Source organism: Notechis scutatus, chromosome 5 (genome assembly GCF_049901735.1).
Source record: "Notechis scutatus isolate UNSWTSFEM ecotype Mainland chromosome 5, rNotScu1.2, whole genome shotgun sequence".
Taxonomy (NCBI): domain Eukaryota; kingdom Metazoa; phylum Chordata; class Lepidosauria; order Squamata; family Elapidae; genus Notechis; species Notechis scutatus.
Window position 1 is genome coordinate 9,321,351 of NC_142013.1, and position 27,473 is coordinate 9,348,823.

At 43.3% G+C, this 27,473-nt stretch overlaps 1 protein-coding gene across 1 annotated transcript; it reads right to left on the reverse strand.

The window, feature by feature from the left end:
- Window positions 1–150: 150 nt before the first annotated feature.
- Window positions 151–27,473, reverse strand: RAB38 (RAB38, member RAS oncogene family). The gene is made up of 3 exons (XM_026679953.2): window positions 27,138–27,473; window positions 8,843–9,123; window positions 151–2,789 (listed from the first exon to the last, which is right to left on the reverse strand). Exons 1-3 carry the CDS (start codon window positions 27,346–27,348, stop codon window positions 2,637–2,639), a joined length of 645 nt encoding a protein of 214 aa, XP_026535738.2. The 5' UTR covers window positions 27,349–27,473; the 3' UTR covers window positions 151–2,636.

Sequence of the window (27,473 nt, forward strand, 5' to 3'; positions counted from 1 at the left end):
TTAAAGAAGATACTAGATTGTGCAGAAATGGATAGATTGACATTGAAAATTAAGCAGAAAGACGACACAGAATAGTATCAAACATGGAATCTCTTTTTCCAGTGGTTGGGAAAAAAGATTAAGAATAGAATCAGAATTTGTAAGCAAATGAAATACCCAGGCAACATGATGTTTATTAAGCATTAAGAAATGTAATTCATTAAAAAAAAATCAATAAAATTTGAGAGAGAAAAAGAATAGTCTCTGCCACAGCTGCCACAGTGGTGGGATTCACCCTTTTTTTTACTACCGGTCTTTTGTGAGTGTGTTTCGTGTGCATGCGCAGCATCCATAAACCATCGATTTTAGGCTTCAAAACTGACCTTGTGTTCAGCGCTGGTGAGTAAAAGAGCTGAGGCGTGGCAGTTCATTCTGCGGTGCGAATCAGCCGAGCTCACAAACAAGGTAATAAAGCACTGGAAAGGGTGGCGGTGGGTGGGCGAGGCCAACTGCTCACCGGCGCTACCGGTTCGCTAGAACCAGTGCAAACCGGCAGCATCCCACTACTGAGCTGCCCTCCCACAAGCTGATTGGGTTTGATAATGGGATGTGGGAATTACCTTGGGGGAATCTTGACCCCAGGACCATAGTTCCCGACCCCTGTTTTACAACCAAGGCCAGAAAGATTCTACTTTAATGTTGAACCTTTGGAAGTTGTTATTTATAATGAAAGAGGTTGGCTGAAAAATATCCACACTTTTGTATTCGCTGTTTTCTTATTCTGAATCTGTGAATAATAACCCCGAGTAATTAAAGGTAGTCCTAAACTTTTGATTGAAATTGAGCCCAGAATTTCTGTCGCTAAGAGAGACATTTGTGAAGAGTTTTGTCCTGTTTTACATCCTTTCGTGCCACAGATGTTAAGCAAATCACTACAGTTGTGAAGTTGCTAACACATTTGTTAAGTAAATCTGGCTTCTTCATTGACTTTGCTTGTCAAAAAGTCACAAAAGTTGATTACATGACCCTGGGATACTGTAGCCACCAGAATAAATATGTCATCATCTTCTTTTAACAACCCCATAATCCCATGTGTGATGGAGTCTGGGCAACTGAATGGAGCTACGTGTTTACTGGCTGGATGCCCTTTCCATCACTAATGCGGAGGTTTTTTTTCAGCAGATATATTCTCACTGTGTTCCAGAGAGAGAAATATCTGCCTCTACCTAGGATCGAACTCACAGTCTCCTGATCATGAGGTAAGAGTCCACCTCTAGGCCACTGCACCACTCATCATAGATATAAATGCCCAAAGGTCTGAATTTTGATCATGTGACCATGGGGATGCCACCACGATCGTAAGTGTGAAAAGCAGTCATAAGTCACTTTTTCCAGTACCATTGTAACTTTGGTCATTAAACAGACTGTTTTACATCGAGTGATACCATTCAGAAAGATGTCAGGTTTAACTTTATATCATGCTGAGCTGAGACTACGTCAGCTTCTCTCCACTTAGGAATTCATGGAAATAAACCATGAAACCAAGGTGCCCAAACACGACTGGGAGAGAGATGCATGATGCATGATGAGAAAATCTTCAGAAGGCAAAAGGTCGCCATCTTGAAGAGAGTAACTCTCACACAATGAAAATGACAAACAATATGTTCGGACACCTTAGTCCAGTAATGGCTAACCTTTTCATCGTCACATGCCGAAAGTGCATGCGCACGCACACACGTGTGCCTGCACCCATAATGCAATGTGTGTGTGACCCCCCCATGCCCTGTGCATGCGACACGACCCCCTGTGTGCATTGGATACCTCTGTGCATGCACACACGACCCCCCCCCGCCCCCTGCGCATGCGCACACATCTCCCGAGTGTGCCCCGCCCCTCCATGCATGCGTGGCAGATACCCGACAATCAGCTGGCTGGAGGGAGGCATGCGCGCATGCACAGTGGATCTATTCCGGGCGACGGCTCACATGTCAGCAGAAATGGCTTTGCGTGCCGCTTCCAACATGCGTGCCATAGGTTCACCATCATGGCCTTAGTCTTTTAAGCAGGGGTGGGATTCAGCTGGTTTGGACCGGTTCATGCGAACCGGTAGTTCCGGAGATTAGTTGGCCCCACCCACCCCTGCCCTAGTCCATCCTACATTTCTGTGTTTTGTAGCCCAGCTGTTTTGCGCACCACAGCCTATTGCCACGCCTCAGCTGTTTTACTCACCGGGGCTGCAGCAGAAGGTAAGATTTAGAGCTGAAAATGGGCAGTTTTCAAATACTGCACTCTCTCTCTGAACCAATTATTACACCCATTGAATCCCACCAGGGATATTTTAAGGAAAACACTTTGGATGAGCAAGTATAATTAACATAAATTGCCCAGGTAATAAGTCCCATTTGCATATGATTCTCAAACAAACTACTCAAAGGAATAATAGAAAATATTTGTTTTAAATATTTGGGGCTTTTCTTCTTTCCAGCCATGTGTTGAGGAACGATACACATGTTCTAATCTTGGTTTCTGCTTTGTTTCCTGTTTGCTCAAGAGCAACGCAAGCCTAGCTGCCTCGCATTGGAGAGATCCTGCTTCATGGGTTATTCATGAGTTCTTACGGGCTCAGTTCCAATGTCTATAAACAGCTTGGAAATTCCTTAGGTTCTGAAACAAGCTGAGCAGGGATTGCGTTTGGAGGGATTCAGTTGAGGGTTAATGACATCGGGCTTGATAGGCTGCACTGGTTCACTGTCGCTGGAAATTATGTGTTTCACCAAGCACCGAGCAGCTTCCTCAATGTTGATGTTGTCCTGAATATGGAGGGGAACAAAGACAAGAAAAGGATAACAATGAGTTATAGTAGACAGTTCCTGATGTTCTCTAGACATCTTGGGATTGCAACTCACAACATTCCTAGAAGACAATATAACCCCAGAACAGCTAGCCAACGTTAGAATGTCCAGAACTCTTATGGCTAATAATACCCCAAGCAGATATTCTCAAATATCTAATGTGCTGTAACACTCAGGATTCTTAGCTTGCACAACTAAATTTCTAAACAATGTAAGTGACTAAGTTAGAGACTATCCGATGAATGAAGTCCATGTGAAACTCATTATTTCTTCTTCTTCTTCTTCTTCTTCTTCTTCTTCTTCTTCTTCTTCTTCTTCTTCTTCTTCTTCTTCTTCTTCTTCTTCTTCTTCTTCTTCTTCTTCTTCTTCTTCTTCTTCTTCCTTCTTCTTCTTCTTCTTCTTCTTCTTCTTCTTCTTCTTCTTCTTCTTCTTCTTCTTCTTCTTCTTCTCCTCCTCCTCCTCCTCCTCCTCCTCCTCCTCCTCCTCCTTCCTCCTCCTCCTCCTCCTCTCACCCTCCCTCTCCTTCTCTTCCTCCTCCCTCCTCGTAAAAGATATGTCAGTGGCAAGAAACCCATGCTACATACAATTCTACTTCCAGGACCTTCCCCCCAAGTTTAAACTTCAGGAAACTGCCAAGCAATGCAACATGATTTCCTACAATTTTGGAGCCAATAAGTGAATAAAATATACGCTCTAAGCCTATATTAATTTGATACCTGGGGCAGATCACCTCCAGGCTAAAAATTCATTTTCCATGCAGCTCTGAGCTACTTGGTATATATTATCGAGAGAGAATTTAAAATGAGTTCTCAGGGGGGGGGAAATACCCCTCCTTATTTAAGGCTGAATTTAAAGTACATTCTGTAATTCTGAATGGTTTGGGATCAAGTTCATTTCAGAATCAGTGGCATCACAGCTGTTCAGTGAATCACTGCAGTTGTTAAGTTAGTAACATGGTTGTTACATGAATCTGGCTTCCCCATTGATTTTGCTCATCAAGTTTCCAAACGGTGGTCCCATGACGCTGGGACACTGCAACCATCATAAATATGAACCAATCGCCAAGCGAGCAAATTTTGATCACGTGACCATGGGGATGCCACAATTGTCACAATCATGAAAAACAGTCATAAGTCACTTTTTCAGTGCCGTGGTTAATTTTGAACAATCACTGAAGAAATGGTTGTAAATCAAGAAGTACCTGCACATTGTAATAATGGAGGTATGTAGACTGTAATGAAACAGTAATGTTGATACAATATTATTTTAAATTGTCCTCATCCAGCCATCTAATTGGGAAGTTGTAGTACTGGATTTTCCCTGGACAAAGTATCTTGGAAGATGCTTGCAATTCTAACTGTTTACACATTCTTGCAGGAGAACCTGGCTTATAAAGTATGAAAATATGTACATGTCACAATCAAATGCTAGGTCTCAATTAGCCAGCGACTCAACTTTGGAATTTAACAATTTGCCAGCTGATACTGAACGAACAAGAGGCACTAACCATTCACAACCACAGACAACAAAAGTTGATTGTGGAATTTTCTGAACAGACCTGGCAAATTTCTCTGATTGATGTGTCACTATATTCAAGATGCTGTGAAATGCCATGGTAGAAAGCCATGTAAATCTAAAAACTTAGAGAGAAAAGAGAATTCCACCAGAAGTCTAGATTTAATATCAGCTGCTGAAGAGGCTCCTTGAATGAAAAGTGAAGCATTTTCAAGGGAAAAACCAAGAAAGTCCGCTTGACTTCAATAGAATTGAAGAAGCTTCTTTGGTGAGAAGCGAAACGTTTTCAAGGGGAAAAAATAAACCAAGATAAAGCACCTTTGGGACAACCATGATCTGGATGACTGAGAATCTCCATAGATATAGTTAATGGAAACTTTTCTTGGTCCTGATGGCAAATTTTTTTTTTTTTTAAAAAAAACAAGATGCTGTAAATTACATATGTGATGATTCGATTTGATATCTATGTTTAATCCCTCTCCAGTCCCCCAAATATAAATGATAAGACTCTTTGATTATTGGTAATGTTGGAAGAAATATCCATCTGGTTTAGTTCCAAGCTGGCACTGGAGACAAAATGGAGGCTGGAGGCTGATTGGAAAAGGAGGCCCATTTATTGATGAAGCAGAACCACCAAGCATGTGTGATTCTGGGTAGCTGACCACATGGCGTTGAGGGGTTTTTATACCTTCTCTTGGGCTCTGAACTTGAGCTTCCTGTTCCTGTGCAAGAACATGTGTTCTATTGGCTGTTGTCAGACTCCCATGGGGCCATGTACAAATCCTAGGGGTCTGTCTGAGCTAAGCTTGGTTGAAGTTTGGCCGATGCAATGAAGGGGCTTGTTGGGCAATTCCTATTGTGGCTGAAGGCTAACCCTACCTTTGTTCAGATCTTGCTTCAGGGAGTAATGGATTACCAAATCTGCATTTCTAAAAGCTGGCCTCATCTTAGTATCTGCTTGGGAGTGGTAGGGAGCTGAGGATCTGAGTTTCTGTCTCCCTTAAGATTTTTTTTATTTCTCTTTTAGTGGTAATATTTTATTCTTCCTTTTAAAACTATTTCTCAGAATTGTTCATTCTTCTAGGAGAGAGGTGGGTGCTAACTTTCTACAGTAATAAAACTGACTGCACAAGCAGCAAGGGTAAAAAAAAGGGACTGATTTTATGTTAACGTGAAATAAACGCTTTACTGAATACATCCTCAAGCAATCTTAATAGCGGTTTAGTGTTTGTCGACAATCATGTCTTTGCATTTTCTCCCTTCCTCTAGATCACAGTTTCAAGTTCTCCATTGTAATCTATGAAATAAATTCCCTTAAATCTGAGTGCCTGGTTTTCTTTTACTTGACATAATGGGCCTTTATTAGTTTTTATGGGCCATTCTCTCTTCCAGATGAAATATTTCATGACTAGCCATGCAAATCTCTTACAGGATTTATGATGCTGCGATCCCAAGATATAAAACTATGCCTAGTTTCATACAAGACTGTAGTTTTACTTTACAATGACACAAAGCTCACGAGAAAGAGTTATTTTAGACAATCCAGATTTTTGAAGTAGTACCTGCTTACAAAATGGCTTCCCTGGTGTTGCCTTCTAAATTTGAAGTTTTGGGTGCATTCCCTGACCCCTCTAAAGGAATCTGGTAGTACCTGTTTCCAATTAGCAATTTTTATTACAAGGTATAAGCTTCGGTAAATCTTATGCATTTAAATTTCATAAGCTACCATTAGTTTCCTGCTGAAGTTTTGTTGCTATGGAGAATAACCTAACTCTCCTCTCCTCTGATCCTTCTCCTACATTACAGACAATCCTTGGTTTAAAGTGATTATTCTGACTGGCAGTGTCCGTCCTCAATTTAAGACCACAATTAGGACTGGAATTGGGGTCATTAAGTGACTGTACCCAATTTTACCACAGTCGTAAAATGGGGCAAAACTCACTTCACAAGTGTCTCACTTAAGAACAGAAATTCTGGGCTCAATTGTGGTCGGAAATCAAGGACTACCTGTACCGTAAAGTTAGCTACAGAAGAAAATTTGCTGCCTCTTTTGAACCGATCAAAAGCCAAGAAGAAAAAAACCAAATAGAGTGTAGGACATCCCCAACCAGAATGGTCTTTTCATTTCATATGACTTCATGAGTAGTGTGGCAGTCACAGTTTTGAAGATGGGTCATAATTTTTTTCAAGTCCATCGTAATTCCAAACAGTCTTAAGCAAAGAGTCGTAAATCAAGAACTACCTGTACTTTGTCCCAAAGGTGCTTTTTTTCAAGAGGCAACTGGACTTTCTGGGTTTTTTTTTTTTTTTTGGAAGACGTTTTGCTTCTCATCCAAGAAGCTTCTTCAGCTCTGACAGGATGGTGGGGAATGGAAGTCAGAGCTGAAGAAGCTTCTTGGATGAGAAGCAAAATGTCTTTAGAGAAAAAAACCAGAAAGTCCAGTTGCCTCTTGAAAAAAGCACCTTTGGGACCACCGTGACCTGGATGACTGAGAATCTCCATAGACATTTACCTGTACTTTGCTTTGGAAAGATTTGGTAAGGATGTTTGAACCAGTTAATAAATGACTAACATATTTGTTTTCTCAAATTTCAAAGATGAGAAGCAAAGAACATCATTGTGCTGTGAAAAATGAGCTATATATGGAAAAGTTCAAAAAAAGTTACTCACATTAGATTGGATTTGGTTGATATTTAGAAACAGAAATAATTTGAGAATTAGAAGCATTAGGAAACATGCAGTAAAGGCTAATTAAATTGGGTATTTTACCTCAAAATTTAATTAAAGCTACTATATTTAAAACTTCAAGGTAATGTTGTGAAACTCACCTATAAATTCTTCCCTTCTGAGTTCAATCAAATGCCAAACCCCAAAGATATGCTAACAAGATTTCTAAAATAATCAGGTGAAAGAAGAGAAATCTGTAAAAATTGCATGGAATAAAAGAGATAAATTGGGATGGAGATAGTTTTTTTTTTTAAGACCCTAGTTGTGCTATGCAACCAATTCTTCAAAGCAGTGGGAGAAGAATGATTAAAAGGTAAAGTTATAAGTTTTTCTTTCAGTCGTGTTTGAGTCTAGGGGGCTGTGTTCATCTCTGTTTCTTGGCCAAGGGTGCCAATTGTCCAAAGACAATTTCCATGGTCAGGTGGCCAATATGGCAACATGTCAAAGGCACATGGAATGCTGTTACCTTTCCAAAATGGTACCTTTTATCTACTTGCATTTGCATGCTTTTGAACGGCTAGGTGGGCAGGAGCTGAAGCAAGGAACGGGTGCTCGTTCTGTTGGGCAGAATTTGGGTCTCAAACGGGGGCTTTCAGCTTTCCAGATGGCAAGCTCAGCATCTTTAACCACTGACCCACCGCACCCCTCAAAAATGAAGCTTGTCAGAAGAGAGATACAAATTCACACTGTTCTGTCGCGGGAAAAGATCTGACTCGAGACCAGCGTGAATTCAGCTCTTTATTTGCTCTCAGTAACTTCAACAAAACCGGAGCCGCGGCAGCCTCTTTTATAGCGGCTGCTCGCGGCTCACAGCCAATGATGGCTCCTTAAACTTCCCGCCGTCAGGCGGACCAATTACAAAACAGTATTCAAGTATTCTGGATGGACCAATCAATAGGCGGCATTGGCGGACCAATCAGAATGTAGTATTACGAGTATGCAAATACATATAACACACACCCTCATTCTTAGACTAGGAACAATATTAAAAGAACAAGATATAAATGGAGATACCTATTTTTTGCTAATTGTATTTCAACCACAAAGAAGAGAGGTCATTTTTTTTTATGTTTTGTGACCTGGGAGGGGAGAAGTTAACACTCAATGTAAATCCCAACAACTGGTTCTCTGCCCAGTTGCTGGGTGGGCGTGGCCATGGTGGGCATGGCCTACCGGAACTTCCAGGAAAGCTGTTTTTTGCCTTCCCCAGAATCCGGAGGCTTCCCTCGGGCCTGTGGGAGGATGAAAACAGCCTCCCCTGGACTCCAGAGGCCCTCCAGAAGCCGGAAACAGGCCCATTTCCAGACTTCTGGGGAGGGGCATTTTTCACCTTCCCCAGAGTCTGGAGGAGGCTTCCCTCGGGGCTCTGGGAGGGCGAAAACAGCCTCCCTCAGGCTCAGGAGGCCCTCCGGAAGCCAGAAACAGACCCATTTCCGGACTTCCAGAACCTTCAGGAAAGCCGTTTTCCTGCCCTCCCAGAGTCTTCATGCAGACCCTACACTTACCTGCATCGGAAACGAGCTACATAGAGACTCCTCCAGCTGGTCAGTTCAACTACCAGTTTGATGAACCAGATGTAAATTTAACATCCGGTTCACTAGAACTGGCCCAAACCAGTTGAATCCCACCCCTGCCCTAAACCAAACCAATTAGAGTAATGTTATACTTAAAGTGTGGTTCAAGGACTCCTTGGGGGGTCTCGAAGACCATTTCAGGAGTCTGTGAAATCAAAAGAATTTGAAAGATACTAAAGGCATTTGTAAGTTACCTTAGCCGATGTTTTGAACCACCCCACAAATCCATTGTCCTTGCAGAACTGGTCCATTTTGAAGCCATTATTCACCAGTAACTCTTGGCCTTGATCACATTTGTTTGCTAACAGGACAGTTGGCACCACCTGGCCATTAGGGAGAGTCAATTTAGTGTCCAAATCCTGCTTCCACTTGGTTACGGCTTCAAAGGTAGCTGGCCTTGTAACATCAAAGACGACAAAAGCTCCCACAGCTTCTCGGTAGTAGACCCGGGTCATGTTCCCAAACCTTTCTTGACCTATAAGGATAAAAGGACACTTTTTACATCGGCTACACTATGAAAGATTTGCAGGGAAGCTGAAAAAGGAAGGGAAAGGAACACAGACATAAGCAGTGGTGTGATTCAACGGGTGTAACACCCGGTTGAATCGCTTTGTGCACATGCTCTATGTTTAAAAAAAAGCCTATTTTCAAGTCTAATACTTACCTTCTACTGCAGCCCCGATGACTAAAACAGCTGAGGCACAGCAAACTGCTCTGCTGCGCGAATCAGCTGTGCTAAAAAAAAACAACCAGGAAATAAAGGACAGAAAAGAGCAGGAGCAGGGGGCGGGGCCAAATGCTCACCGGAACTACCAGTTCACTCGAACTGGTAGAATTCCACCACTGGACATAAGCAATCAAGAGATAATGAATGAGTCAGTTCAACTTGGAAGTCTTTTACTCCAGCTCCCTGCTCAAGTAGGAGACCCTACCCCGTTTGCCCTCAACTATTTGAACAGCCATGAAGAAGAGAGGCTCAGCCTATTTCCCAAATCACCAGAAGACAAGATGAGAAATAATGGATGGAAACTAATCAAGGAGAGAAGCAACTTAGAAGTAGGGAGAAATTTCTTAACAGTAAGAACCAGAGGTGGGATTCAGCAGGTTCTGACCAGTTCTAGAGAACCGGTAGCGGAATTTTTGAGTAGTTCGGAGAACCGGCAAATATCACCTTTGACTAGAGATTTTACGGTATCCTTCCCTTGCCACGCCCACCAAGCCACACTCACAGAACCGGTAGTAAAAAAAAATTGAATCCCACCACTGGTAAGAACAATTAACCAATAGAACGGCTTGCCTTCAGAAGTTGTAGGGGCTTCAACACTGGATGTTTTTAAGAATAAACTGGACAGTCACTTGTCTGAAATGGTATAGGTCTCATGGTTGAGTAGGGGTTGGACTAGAAGATCTCAAAGGTCCCTTCCAACTCTCTATACAGTTTAACTTATAAACAACTTGGTTCACATGATGAAAAAAAATCTTTTGAAGCATGAAACAGACTCTACCTTACTTAACACAGACAAAAAGAGGCACAAACCTTTGTGACATGGAAAACATTGTCTGAACATTGCAAATTGGACAAAGGGCAAAACAACTGGGAAACTGTTTTGTAGAATTTTGAAAGAAAACGCTCAAAAAAAGACTCTAAGCAGGCACAGATTTAGCCTTTAGGTGAGCATTTTAAACAGTTATCTCCATGGACACAGTTGCTAGAAATACTATAAAGCTGCAAATGATTCTATTCCACTATTTCTTTCATATTAGTGTAACTCTTGGTCTACAGCAAGTTAGCTGTAGCAAGTTGGCCTTGGCGAGTTGGCCATGGTGAGTTGGTGTGGTGAATTGCCATAGACCCATTGAAGTCTACCTCATATATTGAGTGACAGTCAACCCAACTGTAGCCAGATAATTATCAACCTGAAAAAGAATGGAATCAGACTTATAACACCAATCTATGTTATTCAGCTACAAAGGGACTGAAATGTTTGTTCAAAGTCTCAAGACTGCTCCGTCTAGAGAAAGGTTCACACTGTGTCAAATACTTGCTATACTTCTATTTACCTATTGCAACACCCCACACAGACAATAACAATTCAAAGGCCAGCAGTCTTGTTCTTTGCTCTTGCTTTATGTTTAAGGTCGGACCTTCTCAAATCTAATTTAAGCAGAGTTCAGAAAAACAGCTAACTGGCAACTGAGAACGGTCCTTATCCAGAATATCAGCATATTGTCCAGCTGAAGGAAACAAAACCACTAAAATAATTTATGACTGATAATAGAAACAGACATAAATAATTAGACCTGCTGTCGGACTGAGGGGCTAGAGTAGACCTAGAAGCTGGGGAGTTGTGACAGCATCACGTCCTCCATTTAAAGCAGCGCCTGCAGAAAACAGACACTTCAAACAACTGGCTTCAGGCAGGTCTAGGGGGCTGGATCCCCTTAATGCAGAGTCCCCCAATCTTTCCAGTCGGTGGGGCATGGGCGGTGGTGGGATTAAAACAAATTACTACCAGTTCTGTGGGCATGACTTTGGTGGGCATGGCTTGGTGGGCATGACAGGGGAAGGTTACTATAAAATCTCCATTCCCACCCCACTCCTGGGGGAAGGTTACTGCAAAATTCCAATTCCCTCCCCAGCCCAGTAACCTGCTTTCCAGCTCTGTTCTCCTGTGCAGGGCAACCAAAGAAGAGCCAGCCAATCAGCTGGGACTCAGGAGGCAGGGAAGAGATGGGGGCGGGGCCAGTCAGAGGTGGTATTTGCCGGTTCTCTGAACTACTCAAAATTTCCATTACCGGTTCTCCAGAACTGGTCAGAACCTGCTGGGCATCTCTGGGCATGGGGTGAGGAGAGGGCCTGGTTATGAATCAGCCATGAGCAAGTGTGCCCGTAGTTCCACACGTGTCATCATTCCAACTAACAAACGCTAATCCAGTGCACTCTCAGGCAAGCATTTTCTCCAAGTTCCATTTTATTAGTCATGTTGACACATCTGGGAAACCTGAATCTGAGAGTTCCGGGTTTTCCCTTCCCAAAATAAAATCAAAAATCCCTCCCCTGCACCCACCAGTTCATCCTATGGCCCAATCAAAGCATCGTCCCAACTGGAGACATTCTTTCAGGCACTCCTCTCCAGGTGCAGGGTCACATGTCCTTGACTTTCTGAGAAAGAATGTTGTTGAGTCTAATCCTCTGCCTCTCTATGAAATCTCCCCTCCCAAATTCCCAGGCACTAAATGTGGTAGCCTAGAAGCTTCCAAGTAAAATATGGCTTCCAAGGCTGACAGGGCACACTTGACCACCACTTCTGCAGCCCAGTTCCAAATGGATCAAAGCCCGATAGCGGGCTGCGGCCCAGCGGTTGGGGATTGCTGCCTTAATGGGCTATGTTTCCTTTCTGCAATTTTGTCTGTTATACAAACCCAACTTGTGTGATTCATTTAAATTTCAACACCTGTTGCAAACTCAGAAACTGCAATTACAGATAAAGTCCTTGACTTACGACCACAATCGATCCCAAAATTTTCATCGGGGAACCAGTTAAAGTCACTTCCCACCCCGCAATGCGGTTGCAACTTTGTCTATTACACAAACCCATCCTGCATGGTTCATTTCACCTTCAACACATGGGGCAAACTCAGACACTGTAATTTACAGGTGATATCCTTCATTTACGACCATAACTGAGCCCAAAATTTCCATAGGGGAACCAGTGGTAAGTCACTTTTTTCCCAACATGGTTGCAATTTCAAATGGTGACTAAACAAAAGAATGTCAGTTGAGAACTACCAGCGTTTAACCCTTTGCATTTTGCAAAAGGGTTTTGCTTCCAACACCTTTTGAATCAGATACGAGCAATAGCAATAGCACTTAGGCTTATATACTGCTTCACTGGGCTTTCCAGGCTTCTCTAAGCCAGCGGTCGCCAGCTGTGAGAAAATTTTGGTGGGCCGCAGAGAAATCTCACCCCCAGAATCCCCCCCTCAAAGCAATTAATCCCGGCTGTGCAGAAACACAAGGCTGCGCCACCCACATGGCCAGCAGGAACCCTCCCTGCCCACTCAATCCTTACCCGGTAAACTTGCCTGCTAAAATTGCTATTTTTCCTTTTTCTGACCATCATCTGTTCTGCTGTGCCGGGAGATTTAGATTAGCTAGGAAGCAAGAAATGGTTGGATTTCTTGCTTTCTACCTAGTCTTTAGATCTTGGGCTCAGCACAGCCAAACCTCCCTTAGGACTGAAGGTTTGCTTGCAAGCAAATTCAGTGCAGACTGATGGCAAGCAAATTTTATGTGACAGACTCAGGTAGCCCATGGCAGATGGATAGATCACTGAATGATTCTGTGAGCAACTCAATCTGCCTGCTTTGCCCGATTTTGGGTAAAAATTGCTCCTTTTTAATAAAAAAAATTCAATATTTACATGCATGGTGTGTTGTGAGTTAATTTTGTGAGTTTGCTTGCAAGCAAAATTTATGTGACAGACTGAGCTAGCCAATGGCAGAGAGATAGATTTCTGAATGAATCTGTGATTCTGTGAGCAACTCAATCTGCCTGCCTGCTTTGCCTGATTTTTGGGTAAAGGTTGCTCTTTTTTTTAAATAAAAACTCCAATATTTATATAAATATTTATAATATTTACATACAAGCCATGACCAGCCAGTCACATGACCACCAAGCCACACCCACAAATTACGCCATGCCCACAGAACCTGTTAGTGGTCCCTGGGATCTAAAATTATGAGATTGGTGGTCCCTGAGATCCAAAAGGTTGCCGACCCCTGCTCTAAGCGGTTTAAAGAATCAGCCTATTGCCCCCAACAGTCTGGGTCCTCATTTTAACCACTTCGGAAAGTTGGAAGACTGAGACAACTTGAGCCTGGTGAGATTTGAAGTGCCAAATTGCAGGCAGCTGGCAGGCAACACAAATAGCCTGCAGTCAGGGATGGGATTCGACCGGTTCAGACCGGTTCAGGCGAACCGGATGTTACATTTACATCTGGTAAACTGAACCAGTAGGTGAACCGACCGGCTGGTCCCTCCCACCCCTCCCTCCCAGGAGTCTCCACACGGCCTGTTTCGGATGCAGGTAAGGGCAGGATCCGCACGGAGGCTCTAGGAGGGCGAAAAACAGGTCAACCAGAAGTTCCAGAAACCTGTTTCCGGCTTCTGGAGCCCTTCCGGAGGCTGTTTTCATCCTCCCAGACACCCGAGGGAAGCCTCCGGACCCTGGGGAAGGCAAAAAAATGCCCCTCCCAGAAGTTCTGATAGGCCACACCCAGCATGGTCATGCCCACCCAGCAAATGGGCAGTGAACCGGTTGCTGGGTTTTTTGAACCCTAACCCTAACTCTGCCTGCAGTACTGCATTCTAACCGCTGCACCACCACGGCTCCTCCTAGTTCAGGAACGAAGCCTCGGCGGCTTTAGAACCGTCACTCAAAACCTTTTAATTCAAGGCATTCAGATATCCCAGATGTTCTGAAGGGGGCAGGAAACTGAAGAGGGAAGAATGGTAGGGGGTCTTTAAAGTTTCTTCCCCGAGGTCTTCTTTCCAGAGCAGTTGGGAAAGGGGTGCTTTTTTTATTTTCATAACCTGGGGGCCGTTTTCTTGTCTTCATGTTTTTTTTTCCAATCATTCTGCAGCTACTTTGGCTGCCTTGCTGTGTCATCCAAAAAAAAGACCTATTCTTAAAAAAAACAAAACCCTCCTCCCACCATAAACTTCTGGGGACATGGTTGTATCACAAAATTCTGGAACCACACTGTTTTTCTTTCTGGCATTCTGTAAGTCAACGCAAGGATTCTCTATTAGCCCCATGAGTAATTCATGAGACTCCTTTGGGTAAAGGAGGACTTGATGGATTTTGAAAAACTACATCGCTTGAGGAGTCCAGAGACACCACTACCCGCTCTGATAACCGTATTCCTTCCTTCCTTCCTTCCTTCCTTCCTTCCTTCCTTCCTTCCTTCCTTCCTTCCTTCCTTCCTTCCTTCCTTTTCTCTTTCTTTCTTTTTTCTTTCTCTCTCTCTCCTTCCTTCCTTCCTCTTCCTCTTTTTCTTTCTTTCTTTCTTTCTTTCTTTCTTTCTTTCTTTCTTTCTTTCTTTCTTTCTTTCTTTCTTTCTTTCTTTCTTTCTTTCTTTCATTCTTCCTTCTTTATTTCTCTCTCTTTCCTTCTTTCCTTCCTATCTTTCTCTGTCTCTCTTTCCTTCCTTCCTTCTCTCTATCTCTTTCTTTCTTTCTTTCTTTCTTTCTTTCTTTCTTTCTTTCTTTCTTTCTTTCTTTCTTTCTTTCTTTCTCTTCTCTCTCTCTCTCTCTCTCTCTCTCTCTCTCTCTCTCTCTCTCTCTCTCTTCTTCCTCTTCCTTCCTGCCTTTCTTAAAATTTAACCTCCACAAATCACAATAGGCCAAAAGGCAGTGCATCTGAGGACGTAACAATCTTTTCATTTACAGATAATATCACAGATTCTAATATCATACTTTTATCTTCCGTTTTCAGCAGGGGGAAAATTGTTTTCACATGATTTTGAAATTCCATAATTAACTTTTTGGCTTTAGATTTTATCTGATATAACAATGCTGTCCTTTGATAAAGCTAAATTCAAGCTTTGCTTATGATTAGCCTCGGTAGGATAATCTGAGGAGTACATACATCATGTGTTAGTCAATCATATCTTTGTAGCGATGGCTTCCTTGTGCCTTGAGGTTCTTCTGTTCTGAAACCTTAATATGTCCCAGTTTTCAACATCACCCCTTAAGAACAAATTTTCTTAGAAATCATTATGCTGGGGGGGAAAAAAGGAGTAGAAGTTCTCTATTTTCGGCAAACAAGGTACAAGACCCTAAGAGTTCAAATCTATATACAGTACATTATGCAAGGCTATGAAATTGTACAATATATAAATGTCAGAGAAGAATTGTAGGAAGAAGACAATAATTCAAATTATTATCTTTGGTTAGTAAATATGGAACTAACCTGACTCAAAGAGGATACACTATTTGTCTCTATTTATTAGATGTTTATCCCCCTGTACTACTTTGTAAATAACTCAATGTGGTGAACATACCTAATCCTCCTTCTTCCTCCTATTCTCCCCAAAACACTGTGAGTTGGGTTGGGCTGATAGAGAATGACTGGCCCAAAGTCACCCAGCCGATTTTCATGCCTAAAGGTGGGACTAGAACTCACAGTCTCCTAGTGATTGACCCAAAGTCACCCAGCCGATTTTCATGCCTAAAGGTGGGACTAGAACTCACAGTCTCCTAGTGATTGACCCAAAGTCACCCAGCCGATTTTCATGCCTAAAGGTGGGACTAGAACTCACAGTTTCCTAGAGTTTGGTCCAAAGTCACCCAGCCAACTTTCCTGTCTAAGGTGGGACTAGAACTCACAGTCTCCTGGTGATTGGCCGAAAGTCACTCAGCTGGCTTTTGTGCCTAAGACGAGTCTAGAACTCACCATCTCCTGGTGATTGGCCTAAGGTCACCCAACCATTTTTCACACCTAAAACGGAACCGGAACTTACAGTTTCTTGGTTTCTACTCTCGTCCACTAGACAGATTGACTTTCATCTTCATGCTGGTCATCCATGTCCTTCCCATATCTTACTATACTTACTATACAGCCTTTTAAGGTTATTGCCCTTCTCTTTGTAACCATCCTTGAGGCCAGGAGATGATAGATAGAAGGAAATGGAAGCTTTTCCTTTATCAAGGATTCTCTAAACCAGGCATTTTTGATAGGTGGTATCACTGTCTCCTATCTATTTTTATCACAACAGTTTATTCTACTAAATACAAGCCAGCATCTTATATTGTCTGCTTTCGCTTGAGCTAAACCCTCTACTTCTTTCAGCCTCTCATCACAAATCCCACTTTCTTTATCATTTTCTTTACAGATCTCCTTGAAACGGATTCCAATTTTCGAACCTTAGACACAGTGGTCGGCATTAGAGATTCTCTGTTACAGGCATTCAAATTTGGCCTCACCTTTTGGGGACAATTTTGCAATATGCCTTGCATTTTCCTCCAGTCAGATTTCAGAAAGAAAAACTGTCCATTTTGCAGAAATACGATGTATTTCATTAAGGGAATGTAACTGAGATAGCATTGTGGCTCTCTTCTTGTGCTGAATTTGCATTCTGAATGCATTTTGTAAAAAGAATATCCTCCAACATACTTAGCCTAACTCCTATTTTTAAATACCTCTTTGAGGATTTGTATAGGATTTTGGGTTTCGTGAAGACCTCTGTTTCTAAAGAAAGAACTATCAGGCATGGAAAATGAGTCTATTCAGTCATTACAGCTGCTGTTTTCAATAAGAGCCTCAGAGATTAAAATACATGAGGAGTATTTTTTTTTAAAAGGGCAAATGCAGTATAAATGAAGATAAAAACCCTAAGCTAAAATATGACCATTTCTCTTTCTTTCTTTCTTTCTTTCTTTCTTTCTTTCTTTCTTTCTTTCTTTCTTTCTTTCTTTCTTTCTTTCTTTCTTTCTTTCTTTCTTTCTTTCTTTCTTTCTTTCTTTCTTATTGGTATCCTGCCTTTAATTATTTTATAAATAACAGAAGGTGGCAAACATATCCATCACACCTAACTCCAATTAATATTTTTGGTTAGTAAACATGGAACTGACCTGACTCAAAAGGGCTATTTTATTTTTATTTAATTACTTTGTAAATAACTCAAAGTGGTGAACATACCTAATCCTCCTTCCTCCTATTTTCCCCGGAACAACTTTGTGAGGTGAGTTGGGCTGAGAGAGACGGACTGGCCCAAAGTCACCCAGTTGACTCTCGTGCCTAAGGTCGGACTAGAATTCACAGTCTCCTGGTGATTGGCCCAAAGTAATCCAGTCGGCTTTCGTGCCTAAGGTGGGATTAGAACTCACAGTCTCCTGGTGATTGGCCCAAAGTAATCCAGTCGGCTTTCATGCCTAAAGTGGGACTAGAACTCACAGTCTCCTGGTGATTGGCCCAAAATAATCCAATTGGCTTTCATGCCTAAAGTGAGACTAGAACTCAGAGTCTCCTTGTGACTGGTCCAAAGTAATCCAGTCAGCTTTCATGCCTAAAGCAGAACTAGAACTCACAGTCTCCTGGTGATTGGCCCAAAGTAATCCAGTTAGTGGAACTAGAACTCACTGTCTCCTGGTGATTGGCCCAAAGTCACCCAGATGGTTTTCCTGCCTAAGGCGGGACTAGAACTCACAGTCTCTTGCTTTCTAAACTGGTACCTTAACCACTAGACAAATTGACTCTCTAGTTCAAAAATAGGTAGTGAGATTCTAGATTGCAACTCTTACTGGATCATCCAAATTAATCTGATTTCTGTTTGCCGGCCAGCCAGATTCCTGTTTGCCAACCACAACTAATTTACCCTGGCACTTTTCCAATACTTAATTTTTAAAAAGCCGCATGAAGACAGTCATCTCCAAACTTGCTCCTTAATCCTATTTATGCAGTCAACAACCGGCAACATTTGCGGGGTGCGGGAAATACAACACCAAAGTAAAATCAAATAGATAAGATAAAACACTAGCAAAACAGAGATCAAATAACAGAAAAGAACGTAACACACACCCCTAAAATTTTGTGTTCATTACCTGTGCAAGCGTAATTCTAAAATATTGCAGTCTATGAGGCTACGTGTTCATATAAATAGAGACCTCTTAAAATGAGATAGTTAGCATTTGTTGAATCTAAAGGGATAAATAAAACAGAAGGGGTTATTTTTGTGACCGTTACGCCTTATCTTCATCGTAGCAACGGAGAATTTGGCTGCAGCGCAAGTGATAAAAGAGTTTTGAATCTTCCAGAAGAAATGGTTCACTTCTAAATTGTCCGGCCTTACTGAAAATGTACATATTGCAAGCAGAATGTAAGCAGACCTGATGTTCCTGTAGAATTTATAATAAAACAATATGTGAAATGCAAATTTTGGTCTGCTTGTCACCACAATGCAAATTTAACCTTATTTATAGATTAAAAGCAAGAAGCTGCAACCATTACACCAGTCACTATAAGTGTGGAAGTACTCCAAACTCTCTTCGCTTCTATGCCTCCCGAAAAAAAGGATGGAGAGATGATTGAATAAACAGCATAGATTCTTACGTCATGTTGTACAGGTAGTCCTCAGATTATGTCCATTCATTCAGTGACTGTCCAACTTTGTGATGGTGTTAAAATACAGGGGCTTCCTACAAGCCAGTTCAGCATGGAAACAGGTAGGAAGTCGGAAATAGGGGAGTTATGTGATGCCCTCACTTAATGACTCAGGCTTCCTTTGCTTAACAACGGTAACCAGGACTACCAGAAGTGCTATCTCTATGCAGCATGATCACGTGATGTTGTGGTTTATGATCATGTCACTTAGCAATGGCAATTCCAGGTCAAATTGCTGTCGTAAACTGAGGACTATATGCATGTGGGTGGGTGGGAGGGAGGGAAGGAAAGAAGGAAACAGGGAGGGGGAGAGAGGGAGGGAAGGAAGGAAAGAGGGAGGGGGGAGAGAGGGAGGGAAGGAAGGAAAGAGGGAGGATGGGAGGGAGGGAGGGAGGGAGGGAGGAAAGAAGGAAAGGAAGTGCGTGGGAGGGAGGCAGGAAAGGAAGGAAGGAAACAGAGGGATTGTGGGAAGGAGGGAGGGAGGGAAGGAAGGAAAGAGGGAGGATGGGAAGGAGGGAGGAAAGAAGGAAAGAAGGAAGGGAAGTGCGTGAGAGGGAGGCAGGAAAGGAAGGAAGGAAACAGAGGGATGGTGGGAGGGAGGGAGGAAGGAAATGGAGGGAGGGAAGGAAGGAAGGAAAGAGGGAGGATGGGAAGGAGGGAGGAAAGGAGGAAAGAAGGAAGGGAAGTGCATGAGAGGGAGGCAGGAAAGGAAGGAAGGAAACAGAGGGATGGTGGGAGGGAGGGAGGAAGGAAATGGAGGGAGGAAAGGAAGGAAGGAAAGAGGGAGGATGGGAAGGAGGGAGGAAAGGAGGAAAGAAGGAAGGGAAGTGCATGAGAGGGAGGCAGGAAAGGAAGGAAGGAAACAGAGGGATGGTGGGAGGGAGGGAGGAAGGAAATGGAGGGAGGGAAGGAAGGAAGGAAGGAAAGAGGGAGGATGGGAAGGAGGGAGGAAAGGAGGAAAGAAGGAAGGGAAGTGCATGAGAGGGAGGCAGGAAAGGAAGGAAGGAAACAGAGGGATGGTGGGAGGGAGGGAGGAAGGAAATGGAGGGAGGGAAGGAAGGAAGGAAAGAGGGAGGATGGGAAGGAGGGAGGAAAGGAGGAAAGAAGGAAGGGAAGTGCGTGGGAGGGAGGCAGGAAAGGAAGGAAGGAAACAAGAGGGATTGTGGGAAGGAGGGAGGGAGGGAAGGAAGGAAAGAGGGAGGATGGGAAGGAGGGAGGAAAGGAGGAAAGAAGGAAGGGAAATGCGTGGGAGGGAGGCAGGAAAGGAAGGAAGGAAACAGAGGGATGGTGGGCGGGAGGGAGGAAGGAAACCTCCAGCACCTGAGGGAGGCTGTTTTCGCCCTCACAGAGTTCCGGGGGAGGCTTCCGGACCCTCAGGAGGGCAAAAAATGCCCCTCCTGGAAGTACCAGAAGTTGTGAAACGGGCCTATTTCCAGCTTCTGATGGGCCTCCACAGCCTGGGGGGGGGCTGTTTTTGCCCTCCCAGAGCCCTGGGAGAAGCCTTTGGACCCTTGGGAGGGCGAAAGCAGCCTCCCCTGGGCTCTGGAGGTCCATCAGAAGCCATAAACAGGAAGTTCTGGTAGGACATGCCCACCATGGCCAAGTCCACCCAGCAACCAGGCAGCGAACCGTTTCCTGTTTTTTTTTTTAATCCCACCCCTGTAGAAAACTGCACCATTTCAAAGAAAAAGCTCTTTGGATTGCAGTTTTTAAGATGCCATAGCTAAGCCAGGAGTAATTTGTCTTAGCTTTTGAAGCCCAACGACCGGATAGGAATGCAAGAACTAACTCTGTTTTCAGACTGGTGCCGAGCTTGCAAGCAGAATAGTTAGCAGAGAACTACAGGAAGCAAAGTTCTCTTTGTATTTGACTTATCTCGGTTCCTATTCTTGCACTCTCTGATGGAAGCACATTGATCACTAGCAAAGCTCAAGATACTAAAAGATAAGAGGATTTGCAAAACCAATGTAGGAGGCAGAACTAACCCAACTTGGGGGAATATTTTGAGATTTGACTTTTAACCTTTATGGATTGCATCATAGGGGTTGTGCCGCATTGAAATTGCTTTATTATATCGTAATTCAGCCCAACTAGATTAGTTCGATACAAAGTGAGGCTTTCATTCCTAGTTTCCCAGGAAGATGGTGGGATTTGAACCTGGGAATGGATGCAAATAAGCAATGATCACCACATTAGGATCTTAATTCCCAAACTACCTGAAATGAATTGTTCTCAAAAGATGATTGTCAGGGTTCCGGCAATTGCCCTAATTAAATCATGAGCCTCGAGCCAAGCTTCAAAAGAATCCAAAAGATTTATTAGGAGCAATACGCCGGCACTAACCTTCATGAAGCCAACTCTGGCATACGTCATTTACAGTCACCTGTGACCCTGCTTCCCTCGTCCCCCCTGGGTGTGTCATAAATCAGATTCTCCAATGAAGCACGTTCACAGGCTGGGTGTCATCAATCACATTCTCCATTTTCGTGGGCAGAAGATCCGGTAGCCTAGCTACAATATTTGTAATATAAGCGTGGAATGTACTTCTGGTTTTAAACTGCCGTATTGCTCCTTCAGATTCCGCCCCCCCCCTTGTTTATGGCAACTTGAAAACAGGCCTAGGAAGCCTGTGATGGCCTGTGAGAATAACCTCGAGAAACAGGAAGAAGAATCGCAACCAAGACAATAGGACAGATAAGAGAAACCTGAGTCCAAAGCAGAAATGTAATTTGAGAAAACTCAAACTTGACCTTCCTTGTTCTCTTTGTTGTTAAAGGCTAGGATGGGAAAGACACTGTTACTCTAATCTTGCAATATAATTAGTACCGTTAGTCCTTGATTTACAACAGTTCATTCAGTGACCATTTGAAGTTACAAAAAGTGACATGACCATTTTTTATAACTTTCTACTGTTTCAGCATGCCTATGGTCACATGATCAAAATTTAGATGCTTGGCAACTGCATGTACTCATGACAGTTGCAGTGTCCCAGGGTCACGTGATATCCTTTTGCGGCCTTCCGACAAGCGAAATCCACAAGGAAACCAGATTCACTCAACAACCGTGTTACTAACTTAACAACCGCAATGATTCGCTTACCAACTGCGGGAAGGAAGGTCGCAAAATGGGCAAAACTCACTTAACAACTGTCTCGCTTAGCAAAGGAAATGAGCTCCAATGTGGTCATGAGTCAAGGACTAGTCTACATGGGACGAACATCCATTGCCTTTTAAAAGTTCCAAGAAGGCTCCACACCCATTTGCACTACTCAGGTGATCCTGACAACACAGATAAACCTCCAAGTGGCCTCAACGACCCTCAAAAAGGATGCAAATTACCAGCTGTCTGCACGGAGTATAAATCTTTCCATTCCCCACCATTCAGTCAAGAGTGGAAGAAGCTCCTTGGATGAGAAGCGAAACATCTTCATAGAAAACCCAGAAAGTCCAGTTGCCTCTTGAAAAAACACATTTGTGACAACTATATTTTAGGTATAGGTATAGAAGCCACAGAGTGGTGCGGTGGCCTACTCCACGTTTTTGCCTCACAATCAGGAGGCTGTGAGTCTGATCCTAAGTAGAGGCAGATATTTCTTTCTCTGGGCACGTAGAGATTATATCTACTGAATACAACTCCGCATCGGCAACAGGAAGAGCATCCGGCCAGTAAACATTCAGGTCCATTCAATTGCCCAGACTCCACCTTCAACGGATTAGGGGAGGTCATTAAAAGACAATGATAAAAGACCCTAACATAAATTTTGGGCTCAATTGTGGTCGTAAGTCAAGGGCTACCCGTATGAGCATTCATAACTTTATTTTCTGAATCTTTCTGAGTTGCTTTAAAGGACAGACAAATATGCACAAGAAGCAGGTCTGTAGTGACTTCCGCACTATTTCTTTTAGAAGGATCTCGCTTCTAAAAGAGAAACCCAACTTTATTTCCAATTTTTCTTCCCCCCCCACCCAAATACAATACTATAATTCTCTCTTGCTTGTGGCATAATTCAGCAGTTGTGCTACTCATTAAAACCGATTGCTTTTTGGCACTTACTTCAAAAGCCTTGATCGTTGGCTTCAAAAAGTCACATCTTATGATTTTTGTAGCACGTGATTCACCACAGACTTCTTTTCTACGCACACGGAAAGGTTAGTAAAAACCACAATGTTCTTACTTTAGATTCTCTGTTCATTTTTTTTTAAAATGCAACATTAAGGAAGTTGGCACTCTAACGAATTCCAGGCATTCCCCTGAGCTTCAATTCCTTCCCGGTGCTAATTATTCAACTTTATTATGAATTTATGGTTTCCAAATACTCCAATCTGGGGCAAAGAAAGGCTACGAGGCTGCCCTTTGACATTTGTGTTCCAATATACAGCTACAATTCATCCCAAATATAATTATTAATACAGGTAGTCCTCGACTTACGAGGGTTCATTTAGTGACCGTTCAAAGTTACAACAGCACTGAACAAATGGACTCGTGACCGTTTTTGGCAGTCACAACATTTTCAGCACCCCCAGGATCATATTCAGATCCAAATTCAGAGGCTTGGTTCACATTTATGATGGTCACAGGATCCCAACGTCATGTGATCCCCTTTTGCGACCTTCTGACAAGCAAAGTCAATGGGGAAACCAGATTTGCTTAACAACCATGTTACTAGCTTCACAGCTGCAGCAATTCACTTAACAACGGTGGCAAGACAAGTCGTAAAATGGGGCAAAACTCACTTAACAAATTTCTCACTTAGCCACAGAAATTTTGGGCTTAGTTGTGGTCCTAATTTGAACATCTACTTGTAATTTTATCCTGCTTTTCCCTAAAACTCAGGTGTCCACATGCCAAGTCTTTGCTGTGTACATTTTCCTATGTTTAATTTCTTTCTTGTTTTTTGTTTGTTTGCATCCTACCTATATTAGGTTGGTGAGGTTGGCACAGAAAGTTTTTGGAGGTTTGTCCCTTCCCACCCTAAGCAAAGTATAACCTTGGATTTCTCCCTTTAAACCAGTGATTTAAGAGGAGGGCTTGGTACAATGGGGGGCAAGCTCTCGGTGGAACTCAAGAAGAGGATAAAAAAAAATTACACCTGCTTTCTGCTTTACGCCGCCCCCAGATTCTGAGCATAAGAAGTCACAGAGTTCAAACAATGCCGAATGTATGAAATGCAAAGGCAGGGGCTGCAGAAGTGCAGCTAAAATAACCAAGGCCAAAAACAAAAAAAACCAGCACAAACATCTAAAATCCCTTAATTCCCCAAAAAAGACATTTGGCATTCGTTCTCTGCTTTACCCTTATATAAAGTTTAGAGAAAGAAAACAACAGCAGGTCTTGGAAAAAAGAAGGAGCAGGCAATCTTTTGTTCCATAAATATGGTGGCCGTTCCACGTGGACACTGCTTCTGAACTTTGTGCTTGAAGTGGAAAAGAATGAAACTTTGACTTTAAGTTTTTTACAGGGGTCAGCAACAGGGGTGGGATTCAAAAACTTTTACTACCGGTTCTGTCAGCGTGGCTTGGTGAGTGTGGCAGGGGAAGGAGATTGCAAAATCTCCATTCTCTCCCTACCCCATTAACCTGCTTTCCAGCTCTGTTCTCCTGTGCAGGGCAACCAAAGAAGACCCAGCCGATCAGCTGGGACTCAATGGGAGGCAGAGAATAGATGGGGGCGGGGCCAGTCAGAGGTGGTATTTGCCGGTTCTCCAAACTACTCAAAATTTCCACTACTGGTTCCCCAGAACTGGTCAGAACCTGCTGAATATCACCTCTGGTCAGCAACCTGCGGCTCTGGAGCCATATGTGGCTCTTTCATTGCTCTGCGGCGGCTCCCTGTCCCTGGTCAGTAAAAGGAAGAAGGATACTGTGCTAGGAGGAGACTCTATGGTGGGGAACCGGTCTTCCGGTCAGCAGAGGAAAAAGAATATGCCACACTAGGAGGAGACTCTATGGTGGGGGAACAAGACTTCTGGTCAGCTCCAGAATTGAATGGGGGGCGGGTTACAGTTAGGACCTTTGTGGCTCTTTGGCCGTTTAAGGTTGCCGATTCTTGGATTAGACTGATAGATCTTTATAGAAACGGCGACTTTATATTAGTATGAAAAAACAAAAAGTTGTGATTTGATGTTAAGGCCTTATTTTACTGCAGCAGGGAGATTAGGAAGTCAATGCTTCTTTTTTCTTAATCCTTCCTCACTTTACTTCCCCCCACCCAATTCCTCCCCATTGTTTTCCTATTTTCTTTGTGTATTTTGTATCTTATTTTATCTGATAACTCCAAATCTTCTTTGGCGTTTAATGACCCTGTAATCCCTGGTGGGGGGCAGTTGGAGCAACGGAATGTTTACTGGCCGGATACCCTTCCTGTCGCCAATGTCAGGGTTGGACTGCTATGGGTTCGCCTGGGTTTGGGAGAACCCGTAGCTAATGTTATGGCCAGTTTGGAGAACCGCCAAATCCCACCCCTGGCTGGTACCTCCCCTCCCACCCCTCCCAAGAGTCTCCACACCACCTGTTTTGGATGCAGGTAAGTGCAGACTCCTAATTGTGAGGCGAGAGCTCCACCTCACTACTTTTATCTTCTAATTCAAAATGTTAATGGAAAAATATGGTGGCCGTGTGTGTGTGTGTGTGTGTGTGCGTGCATTCCTGACCAGCAAAGTCAATGGGGAAGCCAGATTCACTGAACCACTGTGTTAGTAACTTAACAACTGCAGTGATTCACTTAGCAAGGGTGGCAAGTAAGGTTGTAAAACGAGGCAAAACTCACTTAAACGTCTCAAAATTAGCAAGAGAAATTGAGGGCTCAATTGTGGTCGTAAGTTGAGGACCACCTGTCGTGACTTACAAGGCTTTTCACTGAAATGGAGAAGACATAAAAAAAAAAAAAGTTTGCCGTATTAATGTTCGCTTGTTTGGAAGTGAAGTCCAAACTTTCTCAACGTTTGGATCAACTTGCATGAGATGACACTGGATTTCTGAGTTCTATCAAGAGCTTTAAAATGCTAAAAAGTACGATGGTTCACTTGGGCATAAGATCCACTGGATTCAGTGGGTCACAGAGAGGGTTACACAATTCTTTCGTATCATGCTTCCTTACTTAGGGGCCAGGCTCAGAGAACTGGGCCTGGGTTGATATATCCAATTAAACCTTAATCCCAGTTTAAGCATTTGCTGTGCTCACACAACCTGCAATGCTACAGCAAACAGGTTTAATTTATGCCTCAATGTGACCACAAACTATGTAAACTGCTTAAGTTCAGATTAACCTATATTATGTGAATTTAAAAAAAAAAAAACTCAAGTTGCTGCGCCACTTGGAATATTGTACTTGCTCTATATTTAATTGAGTATCCTATGGACTCCCATTTAAATTGCCACATACAAATGATTAGAATAGAATAGAATAGAATAGAATAGAATAGAATAGAATAGAATAGAATAGAATAGAATAGAATAGAATAGAATAGAATAGAATAGAATAGAATAGAATAGAATTCTTTATTGGCCAAGTGTGATTGGACATACAAGGAATTTGTCTTGGTGCAAATGCTCTCAGTGTATATAAAAGAAAGATATATTTGTCAAGAGTCAAGAATTATAAGGTACAACATTTAATGATAGTCATAGGATACAATAAGCAATCAGATCATACTAGGAAACAGTCAATATAGATTGTAAGGATACAAGCGACAAGGTTACAGTCATACAGTCACAAGTGGGAGGGCGATAAGGAGTGATGAGAAGATTAATAGTAATAGTAATGAAGAAGTTGAGGGTGCTCCAACACTGGAGGTTTTTAAGAAGAGATTGGACTGCCATTAGTCTGAAATGGCATAGGGCCTCCTGCTTGAGCAGGGGGTTGGACTAGAAGACCTCCAAGGTCCTTTCCAACTCTGTCATTCTGTTATCCATCCTCGTTTTAAAAACAAAAAGTAAACCCACCCATTTTGGTCCCCTGTACCTCAGTTCTCCCGTCTTCCCCATTCTACTATGGCAGAGGTCTTCAAACTTGGCAACTTCAGGACTTGTGGACTTCAACTTCCAGAATTCCTCAGCCAGCCATGCTGTCTGGGGGATTCTGGGAGTTGAAGTCCACAAGTCTTAAAAGTTGCCAAGTTTGGACACCGCTGTACTACGGCTTTCCACCTGACCTAAACCGGCTCAGGCCTGGCTGACCTGTCAGACTACACCTCCCGCCCTGCCCCGCCAGGGAGGGGACCGACCGGGTTGATGGGAACTGTAGTCCACCATCCCCGGGAGGGGGAGGAGGAAAGCAACATCCGAGGAGCAAAGTTTGCTCTTTGCGCTCCGGGAGGAGAACTCACCGGCGATATCCCACAGCTGGAGGCGCACCACCGTTTCCGAGTCCCAGCTGAGGACTTTGAGGGCGAAGTCCACGCCGATGGTGGCGCGGTAGTGCGGGGAGAAGTTGTGGTGGACGTAGCGCTTGATAATGCTGGTCTTGCCCACGCCCAGATCGCCGATGACCAGCAGCTTGTAGAGATGCTCTTGTTGGCCCGGCGGTTGCTTGCGCATCTTCCCCGCCGCGGCTCCTGCGGATCGCCTGCGCGCTGGGGATGATAAAGGAAGGGTCGGAGCGAGCGGCAGCCGCAGCGGAGGCAGAGAGGTCCGGCACAGAAGGCGAGCGAGCGCTCTCTCTC

Excerpts from the sequence above, each read along its gene's own strand:
- RAB38 (XM_026679953.2), bottom strand. The coding sequence starts at position 27,348 with ATGCGCAAGCAACCGCCGGGCCAACAAGAGCATCTCTACAAGCTGCTG. Across the intron at positions 9,124-27,137 it reads CCAGCTGTGGGATATCGCCG|GTCAAGAAAGGTTTGGGAAC; the intron begins GTGAGTTCTCCT and ends TTATCCTTATAG. Across the intron at positions 2,790-8,842 it reads GGTTCAAAACATCGGCTAAG|GACAACATCAACATTGAGGA; the intron begins GTAACTTACAAA and ends CTCCATATTCAG.